We start from the raw sequence: 24,970 nt of genomic DNA, 5'->3' as shown, positions 1-24,970 counted from the left end.
TAGTCTGGGAGCTCAGGAGGCCGCGGGCGCCATCTTGGCCGGATCAGGCGTGGAGGCCGAAGGCTGGAGTGGGACCAGGTATTTATCCATACCATCATAGTTTTTATCCCCGCCGGTTTGGCTGTCTACTGCCGATGTACTGCGAGGCCAGAGGTGCCGAAATGTGCGGCTAGACTGTACGATAGGGCTGCGGAGGGGTCGCAGACCGGGAGCTCACAAGATGTGCGTCCTCAATCCTCCATGCCGAGACCACGCCCCATGCTCCTGGGTTTCTGCCTTGGACGTACATGCCCCTGTCCTCCTCCGCGAGTTCCATGGACCTTTTCCCCTCAAGCCCGGTGGCCCTCCGAGGGAGAGGGGCCATTGAGGAGTGGGTGCTGTCAGGGCTGGCTTAGCCCTTCCCTCTCTGGCTGCTCGGCTGTCGGCTAATTGTCAGCTCTCATCTCTCTCCACAGTTACCAGCTGTTCCTGATCCTGCTCGTCTGACCTGCCTACCTAAATCTGTCCAGCTCACTTCATCTATACCTTCACCTTGGTCACATCACCAGAAACCATCTCCTGCGGTTCTGTTTAAAGACTGGCTTGCTGACATCCCTTCCGGCTCCTTATCCTGCTTGCTGTTGCTCAACTTGGATCCCTGACTTCTGGCCTGGCTGATTACCCAATCTGGTTATTGAACTCTGGGCTGGCTGACTACTCGATCCGGTTACTGGACTCTGGCTATGCTCTGACTACGCTTACTCTATTTACCTTTTTATTTTTTATTAATAAACAAGTGTGATTTAATAGTACTTCTGTCTCGGTCTGGTTCATGGTTTCTGACACTAGCCTGCTCAGTGTATCCACATAAGAGCTAACAATCTCATTGACTATTTATATACAGACATTAATTGCAATTTAAATAGTCACAGATGTAGGAAATGACCTTTAATTGCCATTTTAACCTGTGTGGGTCACCTGTGTGTCTGCATCAAGGCCAAACATTCTAGGTGATGGAAACTTTTGATCAGGGCCATTTGGGTGATTTCTGTTGTTATTATGATTTAAAAAGGAGCCAAACAACTATGTTATAATATATAAATTCATATGATCACTATCTTTAAATAAAAGACAATTTTTTGGCATGTAGAGTCAGATCTTCAATATCATGCCAAAATGTCACCAAAATGCAAAATTGTGAGCACAACTGCATGCCTATAAGGCATGGAATCCACTAAACATCTGATGGTTTGCTGTCGTATCTGGCATCAAGCTGTCAGTAGCAGATCCTTTAAGACCTGTAAGATGCAAGGTGGGGCCTCCAAAGATCGAACTTGTTTTTCCAGCTCATCCCACAGATGCTCGATTGAACTGAAATCTGGAGAATTTGGAGGCTAAGTCAACACCTCAATCTCACTGTTGTGTTCCTGAAACCATTTTTTAATTCATTTGACCAGGCCACGTTTTCCATTTGTGGTCCAGTTCCTATGCTCACATGCCAACTGCAGGTGGTTTTGGCTGTGGACACGGGTCAGAATGGGCACTCTGACCAGTCTGGGGCTAAGCAGCTCCATACACAAAAAAAAATGCAATGCCGGTGTATTCTGACACTCTTCTATCGGAACAAGCATTACCTTTTTTTAAGCAATTTAAGCTACAGTAGCTCTTCTATTGGATCGGACTACACGAGCCAGCCTTCCCTCCCCACGTGCATCAATGAGCTATGGCCACCGATGACCCTGTCATCGGTTTTCCTTCCTTGGACCACTTTTGGTAGTCCCTGGCCACTGCAGATCAGGAACATCCCACAGGAGCTACAGTTTTGGCGTTACACTGACCCAGCCATCTAGCTATTACAATTTGACCATTGTCAAAGTCGCTCAAATCCTTACCCTTGCCCAGTTTTTCTGCTTTCAACTTCAGGGACAACATTTTTAAATGTTTAACCATTAACATGATTAACATTTAATGGATGATCAGTGAACAGTATATACAAAAATGTTTTGCCTTGCATTTCTATTTTACACTGAATGAGTTTGTTTTACAAGGTAAGAGTTCATATATACTTTAATGCATGTTAACACGTGTGGAGGCAACCAGATGAGGAGTACAAATACAAGTGTGTCTTGCCTACAGTCAAGCATGGTGGTGGGAGTGTCATAGTCTGGGGCTTCATGATTGCTGCCTGGACTGGGGTGCTACAGTTCATTGAGGGGACTATGAATGCCAACATGTACTGTGACATACTGAAGCAGAGCATGATCCCCTACCTTCGGAGACTGGGCCGCAGGGTAGTATTCCAACATAATAACCCCAGACACACCTCCAAGATGACCACTGCCTTGCTAAAGAAGCTGAGGGTAAAAGTGATGGCCTAGCCAAGCATGTTCCCAGACATAAACCCTATTGAGCATCTGTGAAGCATCCTCCAACAGAAGGTGGATGAGTGCAAAGTCTCTAACATCCACCATCTCTGTGATGTCATCATGGAGGAGTGGAAGAGTACTCCAGTGGCAACCTGTGAAGCTCTGGTAAACTCCATGCCCAAGAGGGTTAAGGCAGTGCTGGAAAATAATGGTGGCCATACAAAATATTGACACTTTGGGCTCAATTCGTACATTTTCACTTAGGAGGTGTACTCTTTTTTGTTGCCAGCGGTTTAGACATTAATAGCTATGTGGTGTTATTTTGAGGGGATGGCAAATTTACACTGTTATACAAGCTGTACACTCACTACATTGTAGCAAAGTGTCATTTCTTCAGTGTTGGCACATGAAAAGATATTATAAAATATATAAAAGTTTTAATCCTGACAACAAGAGTCCACTCTCTATATATAGCAGCGCATAATTATACACTTTCATTCAAAGTGACTTCTTCCAGTGCCCAAGAAATGATGGTGATCGGAAACAGTTCTATTTGTGAAAAGAAGGGATACAGAGCAGCTTCCACCCCACAATCCACCTCTTGTGTTCCAAACGAAACCCCTTTTGAGGGTACACTCACCAAATCACTGAAAATCTGAGCTAGTGATTCAGTGATTTGGTGAGTGTACCCCCAAAAGGGGTTTCGTTTGGAACACAAGAGGTGAATCGTGGGGTGGAAGCTGCTCTGTATCCCTTCTTTTCACAAATAGAACTGTTTCCGATCACCATAATTTCTTGGGCACTGGAAGAAGTCACTTTGAATGAAAGTGTATAATTATGCGCAGCTATACAGTGGTGTGAAAAAGTGCTTGCCCCCTTCCTCATTTCCTGATCCTTTGCATGTTTGTCATACTTAAGTGTTTCGGAACATCAAACCAATTTAAACAATAGTCAAGGACAACACAAGTAAACACAAAATGCAATTTGTAAATGAAGGTGTTTATTATTAAAGGTGAAAAAAAATCCAAACCATCATGGCCCTGTGTGAAAAAGTGATTGCCCCCCTTGTTAAAACATACTATAACTGTGGTTGTCCACACCTAAGTTCAATTTCTCTAGCCACACCCAGGCCTGATTATTGCCACACCTGTTCACAATCAAGGCATCACTTAAATAGGAGCTGCTTGACACAGTAAGGTCCACCAGAAGATCCTTAAAAGCTACACATCATGCCGAGACCCAAAGAAATTCAGGAACAATTGAGAAAGAAAGTAATTGAGATCTATCAGTCTGGAAAGGGTTATAAAGCCATTTCCAAAGCTTTGGGAATCCAGCGAACCACAGTAAGAGCCATTATCCACAAATGGCGAAGACATGGAACAGTGGTGAACCTTCCCAGGAGTGGCCGGCCGCCCAAAATTACCCCAAGAGCGCAGCGATGACTCATCCAAGAGGTCACAAAAGACCCCACAACAACGTCCAAGGAACTGCAGGCCTCACTTGCCTCAGTTAAGGTCAGCGTTCATGCCTCCACCATCAGGAAAAGACTGGGCAAAAATGGCCTGCATGGCAGAGTTCCAAGGAGAAAACCACTGCTGAGCAAAAAGAACATCAAAGCTCGTCTCAATTTCTCCACAACACATCTTGATGATCCCCAAGACTTTTGGGACAACATTCTGTGGACCGATGAGACAAAAGTGGAACTCTTTGGAAGGTGTGTGTCCAAGTAAATCTGGCGTAGAAGGAACACTGCATTTCATAAAAAGAACATTATACCAACAGTAAAATATGGTGGTGGTAGTGTGATGGTCTGGGGCTGTTTTGCTGCTTCAGGACCTGGAAGACTTGCCGTGATAAAAAGAACTATGAATTCTGCTGTCTACCAAGAGATCCTGAAGGAGAATGTCCGACCATCTGTTCGTGTACTCAAGCTGAAACGAACTTGGGTTCTGAAGCAGGACAATGATCCTAAACACACCAGCAAGTCCACCACCGAATGGCTTAAGGAAAAAAAAATGAAGACTTTGGAGTGGCCTAGCCAAAGTCCTGACCTGAATCCTATTGAGATGTTGTGGTATGACCTTAAAAAGGCCGTTGATGCTCAAAAACCCTCTAATGTAACTGAATTAGGACAATTCTGCAAAGATGAGTGGGCCAAAATTCCTCCAGGATGCTGTAAAAGCCTCATTGCACATTATCGCAAACGCTTGGTTGCAGTTGTTGCTGCCAAGGGTGGCCCAACCAGTTATTAGGTTTAGGGGGCAATCACTTTTTCACACAGGGCCATGATGGTTTGGATTTTTTTTCACCTTTAATAATAAACACCTTCATTTACAAATTGCATTTTGTGTTTACTTGTGTTGTCCTTGACTATTGTTTAAATTGGTTTGATGTTCTGAAACACTTAAGTGTGACAAACATGCAAAGGAACAGAAAATGAGGAAGGGGGCAAAAACTTTTTCACACCACTGTATATAGAGAGTGGACTCTTGTTGTCAGGATTAAAACTTTTTATATATTTTATAACATTGTTTTGAAAGAAAGCAGCAGCTGTGGTTTATATTTATATTTATATTCTTGTAACTTTTTTATTGACATATTTTATATATCAATTTAAAGTTAGCCCATCCTGAAGCACTGGGTAGTGTGCTAATAGGTCAAGTTTTTATATAATTTTCAGCACGCTGGTTTTAGACATGAAAAGATGTAATAAAATGTTTACAAAAATGTGAGGGGTGTACTCACTTTTGTGAGATACTGTATGCGGGCTGGGATTTTTTTCTAAGGCATCAAAAGAATAAATCTAAAATCAACAGTATTTGTTATACAATGATGAAAAGGATACCCAAAGGGTTCTCACGTTAACAACAATAAACAAGACCACCAGCAGGAATTATTTTCAGTGCTCATACAGTGCCTGTTAAGTAAAATTAAACCCCAACAGATTACACCTCGAAGAGTGTATGAGTCTTCCTCAGAGGGTTATAGCATGGTGGGTTAATAAATAAAATATCAGCCTTCTTTGACCATACAGCACAAATACTGCATATTTTCCAGGCTATACATTTAAAAAGTATACATTTTTTTAAAATCTAAATACCATAAGAATACTAAATATGATAGGACTTACTCCAAGAAGCACTGATGTCCTTTTTAGCTCATCCTTATTTACTTGTATGGGATGGTTTTCCATTACTAGAAAACAAAATATGCTCACTATCTAGTATGCCATTAAAATTATGAATGCAAGTAATTGTTAAAGTACACTTAAAATAACAAACACATAACAGCTATTGTAAATGACATATTGTGGGCAATAAACTGTGGAAGTAATAGCAAGAAAAAATATTTGACTGAGAAAGAGTGACGGGACTGGTTGGTGGATGGGGGATAAATTTTTTCAAGGATGCCACTGTACTTAGCGTGGAAAATTATACTATGTCAGAAACATGATTGTTTTTGAGTGGGATGGCGATAAGGCCCCCACTTTCGCAGAGTGGGGGCAGAGGTGAAAGGGGGTTAGATTCTGTCAGTTTTTATATGCTGTCTTTGTCCCTGTTCAGGGGATTTCCCTTCTCTTACCTGAAGAATAGGCAAACCCTGACTTATATGAATAAATAAAACACTGGAAAATAATCTAAATCAGGGATATGCAATTAGTGGACCTTCAGCTGTTGCAGAACTATCCCATGAGGCATAGCAAGAATCTTGACAGTCACAAGCATGACACCCAGAGGCAGAGGCATAATGGGACTTGCAATTTTGCAAAGACTAAAGGTCTGCTAATTGCATATCCATGATCTAAATCTTCCTCATTCTACTAGAAATGAACCTCAATCCCTAAAAATCTCTGTAAAAGTTTACCAGTTTAGTGTTACACTGGAGGACTGGTCATAAAATGATTGCTCTCACGCTGACATTTGTGACAATACTTCATGTGCGGTGCGATCACTGTTTACATATGGATGCAGGATGGGGGCTCGTTCAATTTTTTAAAAAATGATTTATTTTATTTACATTTATATATATATATATTTTTTTTTACATTGTACCTTTAACTTTTCTTTGATTGAACTTTATTGCTATCACAAGGGATGAACATCAGGGATTTGTTAGACTCAAAATCTCTCCTCTGCCCCTCAAAGCATCTGATCAAACCGAAATCAGATCATATGCTTTACAAGCTGTTAACAGCTTGTAAATAACCCAAAACCGGAATTGACAAAATCTTCATTGTTTCCAGTTTCCGACATCTGCCCAAGAAGCACCCAAGGCATTCTCTGATTGCACAAGGTGTAGATTGTTATGTTATCCCCCTTCCTTCAAACAAGGAAGATGCCACTCCAGGTGAGCAGTCACTACAGTGCGGAATGCGCTGGGTGCAAGCCACGGCTCACCACCGATCATGATTAGGAAGAAAAGAACGGCTGAAGAACGGTTTGAAGAAGCACTGAGGTCAGTGTGAAACACACGCGTCACCTCCTGGTTTCGGATACTCTGTCTTTGTTGGCTGTCATTTGCTATTTTTGGAATAAAATCATTGAAGAGTTCCTGTGGTGTGCAGCCGTTCTTTTCTTCCTATGAGATGTGCATACCTACATTGGTTCAAGCTGGATCTATGTAACTATGCAATAAAATTCACACCTAAACTTCAGATTTATTGTTTATCACTTTATTCAGTTTATAATCTAAAAATATTTATTAAACCTTAGTACACAGTGCTCAATTGTGTTATCCTGGTGTTATTATCTATTATTAATCAACCGTGTGAAACATATAAATTCATCATTCACATAAAGTGCTCCTGTGCATGAATAATTTCAAACCTAAAAATACAAAAATTGCCTTTCCTATCTCATTAGTGAACTTAAACACAATAGTCCATACACAAAGTGTCCAATTGCTTTCCAATGCTATTCCTCAGGAAATCAATCAATGATGCCACTTTTCAAAGTGCTCTGTGCTCAAAATGCCAAAAAATTGTATACGTATATTTTCTTCTTGTACACTTACCAGATGACCATGACCTCTCTGGAAAGGTTATGGTCAAAATGCACTTTTCCCCCCAAGGGGTTAATAATCCTAGGCAGCAGCTTTTCCACTCCGGGGTAAAATCACCATGAAATGGAAGAAAGAGAACTTTAATATTGTAAAAACCTTTATTTAAATATAATTAAATATTATATTTGCGGGTTGAACCGCTTTTGTAGAACAAGCAGACTCCACTATCACTTAGTGCGGGCAAAGACCGTACTCAAAGTCTCACCACTCCCAGGTGTCAGGCTCTCGCTCAGCACAGTTAGCTTCCTGTATCCCCCCCCCCTCCGACGTACGTTTCATCACATGACATCTTCAGGAGGTAGCTCATGCCCGCACTGAGAGATAATGGAGCCGGCTGGTTATACAAAAACAATTCAACATGGGTGCAAGGGAAATGCACTATAATGTAAGCACATATATTTATGTTTTTTTTTTAAATAAAAAGGTTTTACACTACACTAGTTCTCTACACTAGAAAAGCGCATTTGACCATACTCTTTCCAGAAAGGTCATGGTCATCTGGTGAGTAGGGATGAGCTTCGTGTTCGAGTCGAACGTACGTTCGACTCGAACATTGGCTGTTCGGGCGTTCGGCGAAATCCGAACTCTTGGTCCGTTCGCGTCAAAATTCGTATGGCGCGCGCAGACCACAATGCACTGCGATGGCGCAGTGCATTGCTGGCTCATGATTGGCCAAGCATGCACTGTGACCCCGCATGCTTGGCCAATCGCAGCGCCAGCAGCGAGGAGAGCCATGATTGGAATCATAGCTCAGGCTGTGTAGTGCACGCCCCACACTATATAAGGCTGCCTTTGAGGCGGCCTCGTGTAGTGTGTTGGAATCTGAAGCAGTGGGTGTTCTGTGTACCTTCAACACAGTTACACACCAATCGTTTTTGGCTGATTTCCTATCTTGCTCTTGTGTAGTGGTTATTGTCTGTGCCCTGACCGCAGTATACACCACTACACTATATTCACCTCACCTATATAGCTAGCTAGTGATCTATCTTTAACCACTTAACAACCGCCCATTGCCGATTAACGGCTTCAGGGCGGTTGTTTAACTCTGAGAGGCCGTTAATTAACGGCCTCCCAGAATTCTGCTCTCGCGCGCCCCCTGGGGCGCGCACTCGAGAGCATCCGTGACCGCCGGGTCCACAGGACCCGGCGCAGCACGGATCACGGTAAACGGCCGCTCGTCGCGGCCGTTTACCACGCGATCGCTCCGTCAAATGACGGAGTGATCACTTGTAAACAAACCGGCGTCATGTTATGACGCCGGTTCCTCCCTCCCCTCTCTGTACCGATCGGTACAGCGGAGGGGAAAGAGATCGGTGTCAGCAGCGATGTGGGCTGCATCTGCAGTGCCCACATCGCTGCTCACCGAATTTAACCCCTCAATTCCCTGCCAATACTCTGCAATACCAGTGCATACTCTGCAGTACCCTGCCATTACTCTGCAGTACCCTGCCTTTACTCTGCAGTACCCCCCATTACTCTGCAGTAACCCCCATTACTCTGCAGTACCCTGCCATTACTCTGCAGTACCCCGCCATTGCTCTGCAGTGCAGTACCCTGCCATTACTCTGCAGTACCCTGCCTTTACTCTGCAGTACCCTGCCATTACTCTGTAGTACTCCCCAATACTCTGCAGTACCCTGCTATTACTCTGTAGTACCCCGCCAATACCCCGCCAATACTCTGCAATACCAGTGCATACTCTGCAGTACCCTGCCATTACTCTGCAGTACCCCCCACTACTCTGCAGTACCCTGCCTTTACTCTGCAGTACCCTGCCATTACTCTGTAGTACTCCCCAATACTCTGCAGTACCCTGCTATTACTCTGTAGTACCCCGCCAATACCCCGCCAATACTCTGAAATACCCTGCCATAAATTGCCATACCCAGCCATACTCAGAGATACCCAGCCATACTCGGAGATACCCAGCCATACTCGGTGATACCCTGAAATACCCAGCCATAGACGCCCCCCACCCCTCACCGCCCTCCGGGGCTTCTACCAACTCGCCAGTACGATCAAAGCCAGAATCTTTTTTTTATTTTTTATTTCAGGCTTCCCAGCCTAGAGGTGAGATGTGGGGTCATATTGACCCCCAGATTTCACTGTAAAGAGGACCTGTCACCCCATATTCCTATTACAAGGGATGTTTACATTCCTTGTAATAGGAATAAAAGTGATCAAAAATATATTTTTGGGGAAAAAAATGTCAAACTAAAATAAATAAAGTAAAATGAACAATAAAAAAAAAAAAAAAAAATTAAAGCGCCCATGTCCCCATGTGCTCGCATGCAGAAGCGAACGCATGCGTAAGCCCCGCCCACATATGAAAACGGTGTTCAAACCACACATGTGAGGTATTGCCGAGAACGTTAGAGCGAGAGCAATAATTCTAGTCCTAGACCTCCTCTGCAACTCAAAACATGTAACCAGTAAAAAAAAATTTATGAAGAAAAAATTACTAATCTGCAAAATTTTATAACAGAAACAAAGAAAAATTCATTTTTTCGCAGAATTTCCGGTCTTTTTTCTTTTATAGCACAAAAAATAAAAAAACTGAGAGGTGATTAAATACCACCAAAAGAAAGCTCTATTTGTGTGAAAAAAAGGACAAACATTTCATATAGGTCCAGTGTTGCATGACTGAGTAATTGTCATTCAAAATGTGAGAGCACCAAAAGCTGAAAATTGGTCTGGTTATTAAGGGTGTTTAAGTGCCCAGTGGTCAAGTGGTTAATAATAGAGCTTGCAGTCAGTAGTGTTAGGAGATAGTGCGTGCTGTCTGCGTGCTCTGTACCCAGTACATACCGCTATAATATAGGGCAGGCCCCTACTTTCAAACATCCAACTTACAAACATCTCCTACTTGCAAACGGAAGGAGACAGCAGCAAGTGAGATGAAAAAAGACGGATGGCAAAACAAATTATACAGGGGTGATAACCCTTCCCTATGTTTTCCAAAAAGCTTAAAAATAGTTTTTTTGACTGGAGCTACACTTTAAAAATGTACCAGTTGAAAATTACAAACAGATTCAACTTAACACAACAAACCTACACAGTCCCTGTCTTGTTTGCACCGCCTGTATACTGCTGTTCTGAGTATATAGGGCCTGGGGGCCACACGCATTTCCTTTTTTTAATATGGGTACAGGGTTCCCCTTAATATGCGTACAAGACCCAAATAGGCTGGTAATGGGCAGGGAGGGCTACCCATGCCATTTTTCTCAATGATTTTCAACCATATTGCAGGAACCAGATATAACATTAAAACCGCAAGCAGTTTTAAATGGTGTTATTTCCGTTAAATGTCATTTTGTGCAGGGACTGTTCTAAACACGGGAAACACGTGGCATTTCACAGGCATAGTACAGACACCCCCCAGGCACCATATTTAAAGTAATATTTCACTTTTTTTTTTCACTTTAATCGTCATTAAAATCAGTGCTCCCGCCAAAACGGCCGTTTTTAAAACTTTTTTTTGCATTGACCCATGTCCCCTGAGGCAGGAGTCAGGTCCCCAAACCCTTTTTAGGACAGTATCTTGCATATTAGCCGTTAAAATTAGCACTTTCCATTTCGAACGTTCGAGTCCCATAGACTTCAATGGGGTTCTAACGTTCGTAACGAACGCGGGGGCCGTTAGCAAGTTCTGGTGCGAACCGAACCGGTGGGGGTGTTCGGCTCATCCCTACTGGTGAGTGTACAAGTGTGGTGGTGATGCACGGTGGAGAATAAGAAACAGATATAGATATATACATATTTATACAATTTTTTGCCAGAGAGCACTTTGAAAAGCGACATCACTGACTCATTTCCAGAGGAACAGCATTGGAAAGTGATTGGACATTTTGGGGGTTATTTACGAAAGGCAAATCCACTTTGCACTGCAAGTGCACTTGAAAGTTCACTTGGAAGTGCAGTCACTCTAAATCTAAGGGGTAGATCTGAAATGAGTGGAAGCTCTGCTGATTTTATCCTCCAATCATGTGCAAGCTAAAATGCTGTTTTTTATTTCCCTTGAATGTCCCCCTTGGATCTACAGCGACTTTAATTCCAAGTGCACTTTCAGTGAACTTTCAAGTCCACTTGCATTGCAAAGTGGATTTTCCTTTAGTAAATAACCCCCTTTGCATATGGACTATTATGTTTGAGTTTACAAATGAGATAGGAAGGGTGATATTTTAGTTTTTTGTTTGAAATTATTCATGCAAAGGAGCACTTTATGTGAATGAAGAATTTATTTGTTTCACACAGTTGATTGATAGTAGATAATAGCACCAGGATAAAACAATTGAGCGCTGTGTACTAATTGTTTAATATTTATAAGAACATTGATTGTGTTTTACACAGCAGCTGTTACTATAGAAATCAGGAATTTTTGGTATATATCTCAAAATAACTGCTGTTTTGTACCATGCATTTGGTAAACATATTTAACATTTTTAATGGTTAAAAAAAGCAGGTAAGCCAATTCTAATAAAATGTCACCAAATAGTTAATTCTTACCAGCCAAAATAGTAGTTAATGGAAGTTCTATGGTGTAAAACAAATTCCACAATCCATCTGACTGAAAATATAACCCAATTAAAGTTTAGTCACACATCCTTGGTGGTATTCAGTTATTTATACATGAGTACAGTGGAGTACTATAAACTGCCAAGATATAAAATCCTTTAAGCCTTTAAAACTGGTGGTTTAAATCTCCTATACCAGCCATTCTATGTGCCCTCTCTCATAAGAAGCCTTCCCCCACACGAGCAAATGCTGCAATTTTAATGCCCCCCAACGCTATAAGCATAATTCTTCAAAAGGCATAGCAAGGTGGAAAGGAGGAATGGGTTTAGGATATTTGTCTTTTTTTTTTCATTTGCAGTCTTCTTCTTGATAAGATTCCTCTTCATTCCAGTCCTGGTAACAGTGATTATCTAGCAGGACATGCAGGAAACTCTCTGCAACAAGGGCATAGGCTATAAAAAAAACCTGATAAATGTTTCGAACCCTCCCCACTCTATTTAAAACTGGATGGAATTTCACCTTAATAGACAGACATTCACGCACTCTTGATATTAAAAACAAATGCAGAATACATCCTTTTGATGTCCAACTATACAAAACTGAAAAGTTACACCTCTAAAAAATATTTTGAAGTGGAATGTAGGGTAGTAAGTTTTGTATGCCTAAATGAGTGTATAAAACAGGATTAGGAGGAGTATAAGGCTAATTGACTATAATGTGGAAAGCAGAGGCATGTGTAATATTTCAGATTTTTGTCTATAGCCCTCTGGGTACATAATAGAGATATGCCCCTCACTACATGTCTAGTACTTTCTATTGGCATGCCTATAACAAAACAAAATGCTGATTTAAATTCCTACAATAGATTTTCTATTCTTAATTATAAACAAATAATGAGCCTGCCTGCAAGACAGGGACACTTTCATTACTTCTTGTGGGAGAGGGGGATACACAGTGATAAGTAGGGATGGCTTTGCGGTTCGCCCGGCGGTCAGTTCGCTGCGAATTTTGCATGTTCGCGATTCGCCAAACAGGTGGACTTCTGGCGCTGTTCGCGCGGCGGACATATGCGTTTACATTGTGAAAGAAATTTTACCCATGATGACACATCCATCATGGGGTACAGGACAGCCAATTGAGAAATTTCAGTACATGGACAATTGGACATTCCCCCTACCTTATAAATAGACCTTATCTGGTGGCCATTTTACATTCTGTCTTTTGTTAGTGTAGGGAGAGGTTGCTGTGTGGAGCAGTGACAGACTGTAGTGACACAAATCACTAGCTATTAGGTCCACAAAAGTCATTTTAAGGACTGGTATAGGTGTACAGTATATAGGGTTCTGGTGCACTGCTGTGCTGGTGATTGCTGAGTGCACTGCTGACCGATTCTGCAGCTGTCTTTTGTCAGTGTAGGGACAGGATGCTGTGTGGAGCAGGGACAGTCAGTTTAATCACTAGTTATTACTATTAGGGGGTGCACGTCGTTCGCATGTGCGCGCGGTACACGCACGCACGGGCGAGCGTTAGCACGATTGGCGCCAGTGGCCTTATTTAAAGGCACAGCTGCAGGGGCTCTGTGCTGTCTCGTCTGCAGCTTGTACCCGAAGTTACCTGCTATTCTGCCTGAACCCTATCTGATACCTGACCCGGCTCCGTCTGACCTTGCTGATCTCTCCTGCTCCGACCCCGGCTTGTTTGACCCTTCTTGGACTGTTTCTCGTTGCTGAACCTCTGCTTGTACCTGACTCTTCTGCTGGCTCCTGCTTGCTTCTGTGTCTGCTACCTCCTCATCCAGAGATCCATCCATCCTGATTCCACGGTCCGTGGCCTTCTCCCAGCTGCCTTCCTGCTACAGAGAGCTCCTGCTCCAGAGGATCCTCATCTACCTAGCATCTGCTGCTGCACCTGGCTGGACTCTCCTACCCCGCTGCGCTCCGGTCTCCCTGTTCCCATTCCAGAGAGACTAGAACCAGAGCCGTAAGAGAGGTCCCCTTCCACTCAGTCAGACTCACTATCTGAAGACCTTAACAGCTCTCTATCTCGGTGCTGGTGTCAGTGCTCTCTATCTCAGTGCTGGTGTCAGTGCTCTCTATCACGGTGCTGGTGTCAGTGCTCTCTATCACGGTGCTGGTGTCATTGCTCTTTGTCTCGGTGCTGGTGTCAGTGCTCTCTATCTCGGTGCTGGTGTCAGTGCTCTCTATCACGGTGCTGGTGTCAGTGCTCAGTCTCTATCGCGGTGCTGGTGTGGTGTCAGTGCTCTCTATCTCGGTGCTGGTGTCAGTGCTCTCTATCACAGTACTGGTGTCAGTGCTCTCTATCGCGGTGCTAGTGTGGTCTCAGTGCTCTCTATCACGGTGCTGGTGTGGTCTCAGTGCTCTCTATCACGGTGCTGGTGTGGTGTCAGTGCTCTCTATCTCAGTGCTGGTGTCAGTGCTCTCTATCTCGGTGCTGTTGTCAGCGCTCTCTATCACGGTGCTGGTGTCAGTGCTCTCTATCACGGTGCTGGTGTCAGTGCTCTCTATCACGGTGCTGGTGTCAGTGCTCTCTATCCCGGTGCTTGTGTCAGTGCTCTCTATCATGGTGCTGGTGTCATTGCTCTTTGTCTCGGTGCTGGTGTCAGTGCTCTCTATCTCGGTGCTGGTGTCAGTGCTCTCTATCACGGTGCTGGTGTCAGTGCTCAGTCTCTATCGCGGTGCTGGTCTCAGACAGTGAGGGAGATAGCAGCGGAGAAGCCAATCAGCAGGCAGTGCCAGCACCATGGCTGAGGATCAGCACTGGACTGGCACCTCCGGACCACCGCAGTGGAGCCCTGCATAGGTGGGGGTAGGGGCCGGTCAGAGGGAGGGGCTCAAGCACAGGTTGGCACACTGGGACACTGGCACAGGACTGCGCTGCCCTGACTGTGGCACTGATCATCTCCTGCACCCCCTTCATAGCCTGCCCTGACCTTGTCTCTCCTCCATGGACCTCATGCGCTCCTGAATTGTCAAAATTTCACAGATAAAAAAAGAATGCTTGTCGTTGTCAATACCAGATTCACTTAATACTTTTGTTATGTCAGTGTCCATGTGGTGGGACTATGTGTGCACAGCTAGTAAGTATTTTGTGGCTGAAATATGACCTGTAGGTTTTTAAGGTTCGCCTGCCATTAAAGTCAATGGTGTCTGTCGTAAAAATTTTGGCCGCGTTCGCGGTCATGAAACCTCCTGTCGGAAGTTCGTCCATCACTAATGATAAGCCCATCAATGCTCTTTCAAAATATATCAGCTGCCTCTTTAAAGGGGTTGTAAAGGTAAATGTTTTTTCACCTTAATGCATTCTATGCATTAAGGTGAAAAAACATCTGACAGTGCCGGCCCCCCCCCCAGCCCCCAGTTTTACTTACCTGACCCCTCGAAAATCCTGCGCTCGTCCCCCGACGTCCTTTCCACCGTTCAGCCTGGCCGGTGATTGGCTGGAGTGTATGGATAGAAAGCAGCGCAGCCATTGGCTCGCGCTGCTGTCAATCACATCCACTGACGCGGAGCGCCGGGGCGGGCCCGTGTGATACAGCGAGCGGCTATAGCCGCCGGCTGTATCACGGGAGCGCGTCCGCAGATGCTTCTCACCATGCGAGGGAGCTGAGACAGCCCCCGAGGGACCCCAGAAGAGCAGGTTCGGGGCCACTCTGTGCAAAACGAGCTGCACAGTGGAGGTAAGTATAACATGTTTGTTATTTAAAAAAAAAAAAAAATTCTCCTTACAATCCCTTTAATATATGCAATTTGTTTTTTGTTTTTTATTACTAACATCTGTACCTGCATCCCACCAGGTTTAAAGAGTAACTTCATTTGTCTTGAGGAAAAAAACATTCCCTCTGGGTGATCAATATACAGGGTGAGCAGAAAAACACTCATTGATTTCCAACAGATATAGAATGTAACATTATTGGAATATTCTTACACACTGGTGGCTACAGTTGCATCAAATCATAAACTTTCATATGGTATCTGTAAGGGTGAAAACCGCAAGCGTTTGCGTAAGATCTTGCTTACCGTCCTTTGCAGGACATGCAACTCTTGGCTAGCTCTGTGAGTCGACTTCCTGGGGCTAAGCAAAAAGTTTTCTTTGGTGCCATCAACAAGTTGCTCGGAGACCAATGGTCGGCCTGAATCACAGATGCATTCTTTCTCAATGAAATTGGTGCACCACATCAAAAGAAATTGAGTTAATGTATCTGCAGTCACCATATCTGTAAACTTATGTATTGATTTTAAAACTACTTGAAATCAAGGAGTGTTTTTGTGCTCACCCTGTACATGCAGGGATTTTAACAAACTTTGTTGCAGATTCCTACCTTTTGTGTCCATGTGCAAAGTAAGTGATTGATAATTATAAAACCACTCTTACTCCCATTTACAATCAGCTGCTGCAGCTGCAGGGCTCTGAAGAGGAAAGTGGCAGGGTCTGCATCCCTTTAGACGTGATTTCCTTTTGGTAGTACCGCACCAAAAATTCTATTTTTACCAAAAGTCTGACTTGTATCTTAGTGCAGACTGCTGGGAAAATCAGAGAAACAATCACACAAGCAGGAAATTACATATCTGGGGGGGGGGGGGGGGGGGGGGCGTTGTGTATACCATCTGTGTAAAGAACGCTTTCAGGTATCCCTATTGCACTGCATGTTACAGAAAATGACAGAGCTGCAGATTGAAAGGGAAAGATCATTTTTAATAACATTCAATTTCAATATGACTTGTGTTGCAATTGTATATGCTATTTATAATTTGTTTTCCCACGGAAGTGGAGTTTTACTCTTTTTTTGTCCACTGTGTAACTTTGACTTCTTTACCATGAGCCTCAAGGATCTGGTAAAGGATATGTGATCGATTATATAGAGCTACCTGTATATAGATCTATACAGTGGAACCTTGGTTAACGAGTAACGTGGTAAATTAGCGTTTTAAAAGACAAGCAACTTTTTTTTAATTATTATTCTGACTGTTGTCTCACAAATCAAGTAGAATTCAAGCTAATGGGGTGTGAAGTACTGCATTTGACCAGAGGTGCGGGGGCGCCGGTGACACTCGGAACAGTTTGGAGCCATTCGGAAATACTCAGAAGCACTCGGAAATACTCAGTTGCCAAGCCTTTCTAAGTTCAGCCGAACGGTCCCCAAGTATTTCCAAGGCCCTCCGCAAATTGTCTTAGGCCGCGTACACACGCGGGGACTGTCTGCCGAAACTAAGTTCGTCAAACAGTCCGCTCAAACTTTTGAATGAACGAACACGCCCACACACGGCACTTTTTGAGCGGACAAATACGGCAAACTTTGTTCGTCGTACTAAGTCCGCGCAACTTTTGAAATGAACGGACTCGCCCACACACGAGGCAACAGTCCGCTCATTTCGAGCGCGTGTGCAGGTAGGCGGGGCCCGCGAAGGAGACGTCGCGGGCTCCGCCGCCTGGAATGTACTTAAAGGGGAACCCCAACGCCGAAAAAAAACGGCGTGGGGGTCCCCCCAAAGTCCACAACAGACCCTTGTCCGAGCACGCTACCCGGCCGGCCAGGAAAGGGGGGCGAGCGAGCGCGCCCCCCCTCCCGAGCCGTACCAGGCCGCGTGCCCTCAACATGGGGGGTGCCTTGGGGAAGGGGGGGCCGCGCGGCCCCCCCACCCCAAAGCACCTTGTCCCCATGTTGATGAGGACAAGGGCCTCTTCCCGACAACCCTGGCCGTTGGTTGTCGGGGTCTGCGGGCGGGGGGCTTATCGGAATCCGGGAGCCCCCTTTAATAAGGGGGCCCCCGGATACCGGCCCCCCACCCTATGTGAATGAGTATGGGGTACAATGTACCCCTACCCATTCACCTGTAAAATAAAAGTACCCAAAAAAAAAACACAACACACGAGATAAAATATTTTATTGCACAGCTCCGGGGGTCTTCCGTCTTCGGGGGTCTTCTCGCCGGACTCCTCCGCTATCTTCTTGTAGCTCTTTTGCTAGCAGAGGAGTCCGGCTTTCTTTCTCCCCGCCGCCGGCCTCTTCTCCCGACTTCGGGGGTCTTGTCCCCCTCTTCGGTTCTTCTGCCGGGCCACCGCGCCTTCTTATAGCTCTTTTGCAGGCGGTGGCCCGGTCTTCTGTCGCCGCCGCCTTCCGTTCTTCTGCCGGGCCACCGCGCCTTCTTATAGCTCTTTTAGAGGCGGTGGCCCGGCCTTCTGTCGCCGCTGTCGCCTTCCGGTCGCCTTCCGTTCTTCTTCTTGTTCTTCTTCTTCTTCTTCTCCAGGAGATGTTGACACGTCGCTCTCTCCGGCCGGAATGCCAGAGCCGCGCTGTGCGGCCACTTATATAGTGACAATGGGGCGGTGTCACATGGTATATGTCACATAGTGACCCCGCCCCCTAACGATGTCATAGTCCCCATGTGACATCAACCCATGTGACCAACCCATGTGACATATACCATGTGACACCGCCCCATTGTCACTATATAAGTGGCCGCACAGCACGGCTCTGGCATTCCGGCCGGAGAGAGCGACGTGTCAACATCTCCTGGAGAAGAAGAAGAAGAAGAAGAAGAAGAAGAAGAAGAAGAAGAAGAAGAACGGAAGGCGACAGCGGCGACAGAAGACCGGGCCACCGCCTCTAAAAGAGCTAAAAGAAGGCGCGGTGGCCCGGCAGAAGAACCGAAGAGGGGGACAAGACCCCCGAAGTCGGGAGAAGAGGCCGGCGGCGGGGAAGAAGAAAGCCGGACTCCTCCGCTAGCAAAAGAGCTACAAGAAGATAGCGGAGGAGTCCGGCGAGAAGACCCCCGAAGACGGAAGACCCCCGGAGCTGTGCAATAAAATATTTTATCTCGTGTGTTTTTTTTTTTTTTGGGTACTTTTATTTTACAGGTGAATGGGTAGGGGTACATTGTACCCCATAGTCATTCACATAGGGTGGGGGGCCGGTATCTGGGGGCCCCCTTATTAAAGGGGGCTCCCGGATTCCGATAAGCCCCCCGCCCGCAGACCCCGACAACCAACGGCCAGGGTTGTCGGGAAGAGGCCCTTGTCCTCATCAACATGGGGACAAGGTGCTTTGGGGTGGGGGGGCCGCGCGGCCCCCCCTTCCCCAAGGCACCCCCCATGTTGAGGGCACGCGGCCTGGTACGGCTCGGGAGGGGGGAGCGCTCGCTCGCCCCCCCTTTCCTGGCCGGCCGGGTAGCGTGCTCGGACAAGGGTCTGTTGTGGACTTTGGGGGGACCCCCACGCCGATTTTTTTCGGCGTTGGGGTTCCCCTTTAAGTCCATACCAGGCGGCGGGGCCCGCGACGTCTCCTTCGCGGGCCCCGTCTACCTGGAGAAATGCTCGAAATGAGCAGACTTTCCTCCGAGCGGGAACAGTTTGCTCATTTCGAAAGTGGCCTACACACGGGCGGACTGTCCGCTCAAACCAAGTTTCAGCGGACAGTTTTTCGGAATTTCCGAAAAACTTTGTTCGTCAAACTGTCCGCTGAAACTGTCCGCTGAAGCCCCACACACGAGCGGACTGTCTGCTGAAACACTGTTCAGCGGACAAAGTTGAGCGAACAGTCCGCCCGTGTGTACGCGGCCTTAGTTTCCACTGACTTCTATGGGGAAACTCGCTTTGATATGCGAGTGCTTTAGATTACAAGCATTCTCCTGGAACGGATTATGCTCGTAATCCAAGGTTCCACTGTATATATATATATATATATATATATATATATTGTAAGGGATCTTCCCGGGGTAGGGTGTGTTTGGACACAGTTCACAGCAGACTTGGAATTTGATAAAGCAGATCTTGGCGTTTATTCGTGGTACAAACAGTCCAGCAAACAAAATACACAGCAACACCGTGCTTTCTAAGTACAACAAAAATAAAAGTCCTAGCCCGGCTGGGCGCTTACTAACAGGTTCTGCTCACCTATCTGACACTTACAAACACAGCGTCTTTCGCCTGGATATCGCAGGGTGAGTTTTAGCTCCAGCAGTGGCTGTGCTTGCAGCTTCCTTCAACACACAGATTGTTCATTCCCTGGCTGAGAAGCAATCACCTGCAGACCCCACAGAGCCTTTAGCTTCCCAGGCTAATTAGGATCCAAGCTCACCTGATCCCAAACCCAGACCTGGATCGGGGGATGTGGAATGACAGGTCCCTCTACCAAACCTACCTGCCATTCCATATAAACCCAGGCCCGGCAAAATTAAATAACAACTCAGCAGCATATCGCTGCTGAGAAACTGATCCATCCTGGATTTACCATCTCACACTGTGTAGCAACCTAGGTGAGATGTACACCCCCTCGATCACTTCTCCAGTGACATGTCTACATATCCCCCCCCTCTTTTTCAGACCGGAGGGCTGAGCCTTTTGTCCCCACAGACAACTTACCCTTGACAATGCGTCAGCATTTGCCTGTAATTTCCCTGGCCTGTGTTCCACAGTGAAATTAAAGTTTTGTAGGGAGAGAAACCATCTAGTCACTCTTGCATTTCTCTCCTTGTTTAACTTCATCCATGTTAGGGGGGCATGGTCTGTCACCAACTTGAATTTCCTGCCTAGCAAGTAATACTTTAAAGATTCTAGGGCCCACTTCACTGCCAAACATTCTCGCTCCACAATGGCATAATTTTTCTCGGCCGGGGTTAGTTTTCTACTCAAGTACGTCACCGGATGCTCCTCACCATTCACTACTTGTGAGAGTACTGCACCTAAGCCTGTGCTAGAGGCATCTGTCTGGACCAGAAATTCTCGCCTGAAATCGGGGGTGACTAACACAGGTGGTTGGCACAAGGCAGACTTAAGGCTTTGGAAAGCCTCCTCGGCCTCTGGGGTCCACGTGACCATTGCTGTCTTTCCGCCCTTTGTCAAGTCAGTTAGCGGAGCAGCAACTGAGGCAAAGTTCGGCACAAATCTACGGTAATAACCCGTAATACCCAGGAAAGCTCTAACCTGTTTCCTTGTCAGGGGTCTAGGCCAATTCTGTATTGCCTCAATTTTATTTAGCTGTGGCCTAACCAATCCTCTTCCAACAATGTAGCCCAGATATTTGGCCTCTTCTAGGGCTAGAGCACACTTCTCGGCATTTATGGTCAACCCTGCATCACTTATGGCATCCAACACGGCCTGTACCTTACAGAGGTGACTTTCCCAATCAGGGCTAAAAATGACCACATCATCGAGGTAGGCGGCTGAGTAATCACGATGTGGTCGCAGAATCAAGTCCATCAACCTCTGGAAAGTTGCAGGCGCTCCATGTAACCCGAACGGCATCACTACATACTGGAATAGCCCATCAGGGGTGGAGAAAGCAGTTTTCTCTTTAGCCTCGTCAGAAAGTGGAATCTGCCAATAGCCCTTTGTGAGATCGAGGGTGGTTATGTACCTGGCGTTACCCAACTTCTCAATCAACTCATCTACCCTGGGCATAGGATACGCATCGAACTTGGAGATCTCATTCAACTTTCTGAAATCGTTACAGAACCTCCAAGTTCCATTGGGCTTTGGGATTAGCACAATTGGGCTGGACCATTCACTCTGTGACACCTCAATTACCCCCAGAGCAAGCATACGTTTTACCTCGGCAGATACGGCTTCCCTACGTGCCTCGGGTATCCTATAGGGCTTAAGGTTTACTCTGCTTCTAGGCTCAGTTTCAATGTGATGATGGATGAGGTGTGTACGCCCTGGGAGGTCAGAGAACTTGTTTTTGTTTTTCTGTAAAAATTCCTGAGCCTCCTGTTTCTGTGACACTGATAGAGTATCACCTACCTTGACTGGAGGGATTGGTTGTGACAAATTATTAACAGTATTTGTCGCCCCCAAGGATTCCCTGTCTTTCCAGGGCTTGATCAAGTTTATGTGATAAACTTGGAAAGGCTTCCTTCTACCTGGTTGGTGCACCTTGTAGTTCACCTCACTGATCTTTTCAACAATTTCATAAGGACCTTGCCACTTCGCCAAGAATTTACTCTCAACAGTGGGGACTAGTATAAGGACCCTATCGCCTGGGTTGAATGTCCTGATTCTTGCGGACCGGTTGTAAATTCTACTTTGGGCCTCTTGAGCTCTCTGGAGGTGTTCCCTTACCAGGGGCATTACAGTGGCTATACGGTCCTGCATTTGTGCTACATGCTCAATAACACTCTTGTATGGGGTGGACTCATTCTCCCATGTCTCTTTTGCAATGTCTAGTAGACCCCTAGGGTGATGACCATAGACCAACTCGAATGGTGAGAACCCTGTGGACGCTTGGGGCACCTCCCTAATAGCAAACATGAGGTAGGGTAATAAATGATCCCAGTCACGACCATCTTTTGCCACCACTTTCTTCAACATATGTTTCAAAGTTTTATTAAATCTCTCCACCAATCCGTCCGTCTGGGGGTGGTACACAGAGGTACGGATGTGTGAGATTTTAAATAGTCTGCATAATTCCTTCATTACTTTCGACATAAATGGCGTACCTTGGTCAGTTAGGATTTCTTTGGGGATCCCAGTCCTAGAGAACATATAAAACAACTCACGTGCAATTGTTTTAGATGCAGTGTTTCTTAAGGGTACAGCCTCAGGATAGCGGGTCGCATAATCCAGGACTACCAAAATATACTGGTGTCCTCTAGCTGACTTTACAATGGGACCCACTAAATCCATGGCAATACGCTCAAAAGGCACCTCTATAATAGGGAGCGAAACCAAAGGACTGCGAAAATGTGACACTGGGGCACTAACCTGACATGTGGGGCACGACTCACAGTATTTTTTAATGTCATCATATATGGCCGGCCAAAAAAACCTCTGGAGAACCCTCTCTCGCGTTTTGTCAGTCCCCAAGTGTCCCCCAAGAACATGGTTATGTGCCATGTCAAGCACCTGACGCCGGTACGGCTTAGGTACCAGAAGCTGTTCCACAATCTCATCCTTAACCTTATTAACCCTATAGAAAAGATCATTAGTCACCGAAAAATGTGGAAATCTTTTTTCAGCATCTGGTTCCTGAGGTACCCCATTCATTACAGCAACCTGCTCTCTCGCATTTTTGAGAGTGGGGTCCTGTAATTGTGCAGCCCCAAAATTATCTCTAGACACCTCTAAGTCTAGTATATTTTGCTCAGTGGGAGGAGCCTCCTCCTCCCCAGCCAGGACCTGTAAAGGAAAACAATCATTTTCATCCTGCATACTTTTATCATTCACAGTGGACAAGGCAACCCCCTTAGAGGTATCCTCACTCCTTTTGGGGATTTTTCTTTTTTCCCAGAGAGCCCAGAATAATGGAAAATCGCGCCCCAATATTACATTATGCATGAGGTTTTTAACCACACCCACTTCATATTGTACGGTGCCTTGTTCAGTCCCGACTTTAGCCAGCACTATAGGGTACATTTTTGTATCACCATGTATGCACACAACACTCATATGCTTTTTAGACTCTAAGTCCCCAGTCACCAGGCTAGCATGCACCAAGGTTACAAGGCTTCCTGAGTCCATTAACGCTTTAACAGGAAAGTCATTGATTGTAATATCGCAGATTTGCGGTTCAGTCTCTAGTCCAGGAACTGCAGCACAAGATGGTTCCGCAAATAGCGACTGACGCCGGCTAGCGTCACATTCCATGGGTTCAGAGGTAAGAGGGCAATGGGCCGACACGTGTCCCGCCTCATGGCATCTCCAACACTGGATAGGGCCTGGTCTCTTTGGCAAGGAGTCCTTTTCAGAGCCCCTTAGCCACCCGGGACCATCACCAGTCTTTTGTCCCTGAGACACCACTTGAGCCCTTTTCCCCCCATCAGCACCCCTCCACACTCCCCCAATAGATGGAAGTCTCTTACCAGCTGACGGCACAGATCTGGCGCTCCGGGGAGGTGAAGATGCTGCAGGAACATCACGGAGGTAGTCCTCAGTCGCCTGGAACCTCTCCACAAGGTTGACAAGTTCGTTTGCATTCTTAGGATCACCTTGTCCCACCCAGCGTTGCAAGTCAGTAGGAAGGGCTCGGAGGTAGCGATCCATCACGACCTTCTCTAGGATTTGTGCAGGAGTAGAAGTGTCTGGCTCCAACCACTTTCTTGCCAAATGGATTAGGTCATACATCTGGGACCTCGCTGATTTGTCCAGACTGTAGCTCCAGTTGCGTACCCTCCGGGCACGGACTGCAGTAGTAACTCCTAGTCGGGCAAGCATCTCCTCTTTTAGCCGAGTATAGTCCTTAACCTCTTGCTCACTGAGGTCATAGTAGGCCTTTTGAGGTTCACCTGTTAAATAGGGAGCAATTACCTCTGCCCACTCAGCGGCTGGTAACTTCTCTCGCTCAGCCACGCGCTCAAATACTGTTAGATAGGCCTCAACATCGTCCTCAGCAGTCATCTTTTGCAGCGCTTTCTGCACAGTCCTTCTCCCAGAAAAAATCTCTGGAGCGGCTCCCATCACCACAGGCGCCTCTCGATTTGCTATCAGGTGCTCAATAAGTTGTTGTTGTGCAGCCATGGACTGTTCATGTCGTCTATTGGCCTCTATCTGAGCCTGCTGTTGTGCAGCGATCATCTGCTGTTGTTCAGCCATGGACTGTTCATGTCGTCTATTGGCCTCTGTCTGAGCCTGCTGTTGTTGCAAACTCACTTGCATAAACTGCTTCAGCATCTCCTCCATGTTGCTGGACTGTTTTTGGAGTGTAGTTGCAGCTTTCACCCAGGACATCAGCAGCTGTAGCCAAGTCTGTCCACACCGTTGCCCCTAGCAACCGCGTTGCCCGCTACCTCCACCAATTGTAAGGGATCTTCCCGGGGTAGGGTGTGTTTGGACACAGTTCACAGCAGACTTGGAATTTGATAAAGCAGATCTTGGTGTTTATTCGTGGTACAAACAGTCCAGCAAACAAAATACACAGCAACACCGTGCTTTCTAAGTACAACAAAAATAAAAGTCCTAGCCCGGCTGGGCGCTTACTAACAGGTTCTGCTCACCTATCTGACACTTACAAACACAGCGTCTTTCGCCTGGATATCGCAGGGTGAGTTTTAGCTCCAGCAGTGGCTGTGCTTGCAGCTTCCTTCAACACACAGATT

At 45.9% G+C, this 24,970-nt stretch overlaps 1 protein-coding gene across 1 annotated transcript in view; it reads right to left on the bottom strand.

Moving 5' to 3' along the window:
- Nucleotides 1-24,970, bottom strand: part of POLN (DNA polymerase nu) — a 307,936-nt gene that overhangs the window by 191,219 nt on the left and 91,747 nt on the right. The window contains exons 6-7 of the mRNA XM_077478450.1: nucleotides 11,913-11,973; nucleotides 5,476-5,540 (exon numbers count right to left, since the gene is read on the bottom strand). Of these exons, the coding sequence (XP_077334576.1) occupies nucleotides 5,476-5,540; nucleotides 11,913-11,973 (126 nt within the window). The remainder of the gene's footprint in view (nucleotides 1-5,475; nucleotides 5,541-11,912; nucleotides 11,974-24,970) is intronic.

Source organism: Lithobates pipiens, unplaced genomic scaffold, assembly GCF_037356315.1.
Source record: "Lithobates pipiens isolate NorthernLeopardFrog02 unplaced genomic scaffold, aLitPip1_a1.2 Scaffold_13, whole genome shotgun sequence".
NCBI classification, from domain to species: Eukaryota; Metazoa; Chordata; class Amphibia; order Anura; family Ranidae; genus Lithobates; species Lithobates pipiens.
The sequence above is the reverse complement of the archived record's forward strand: the minus strand, read 5'-3'. Positions and strand labels throughout refer to the sequence as shown.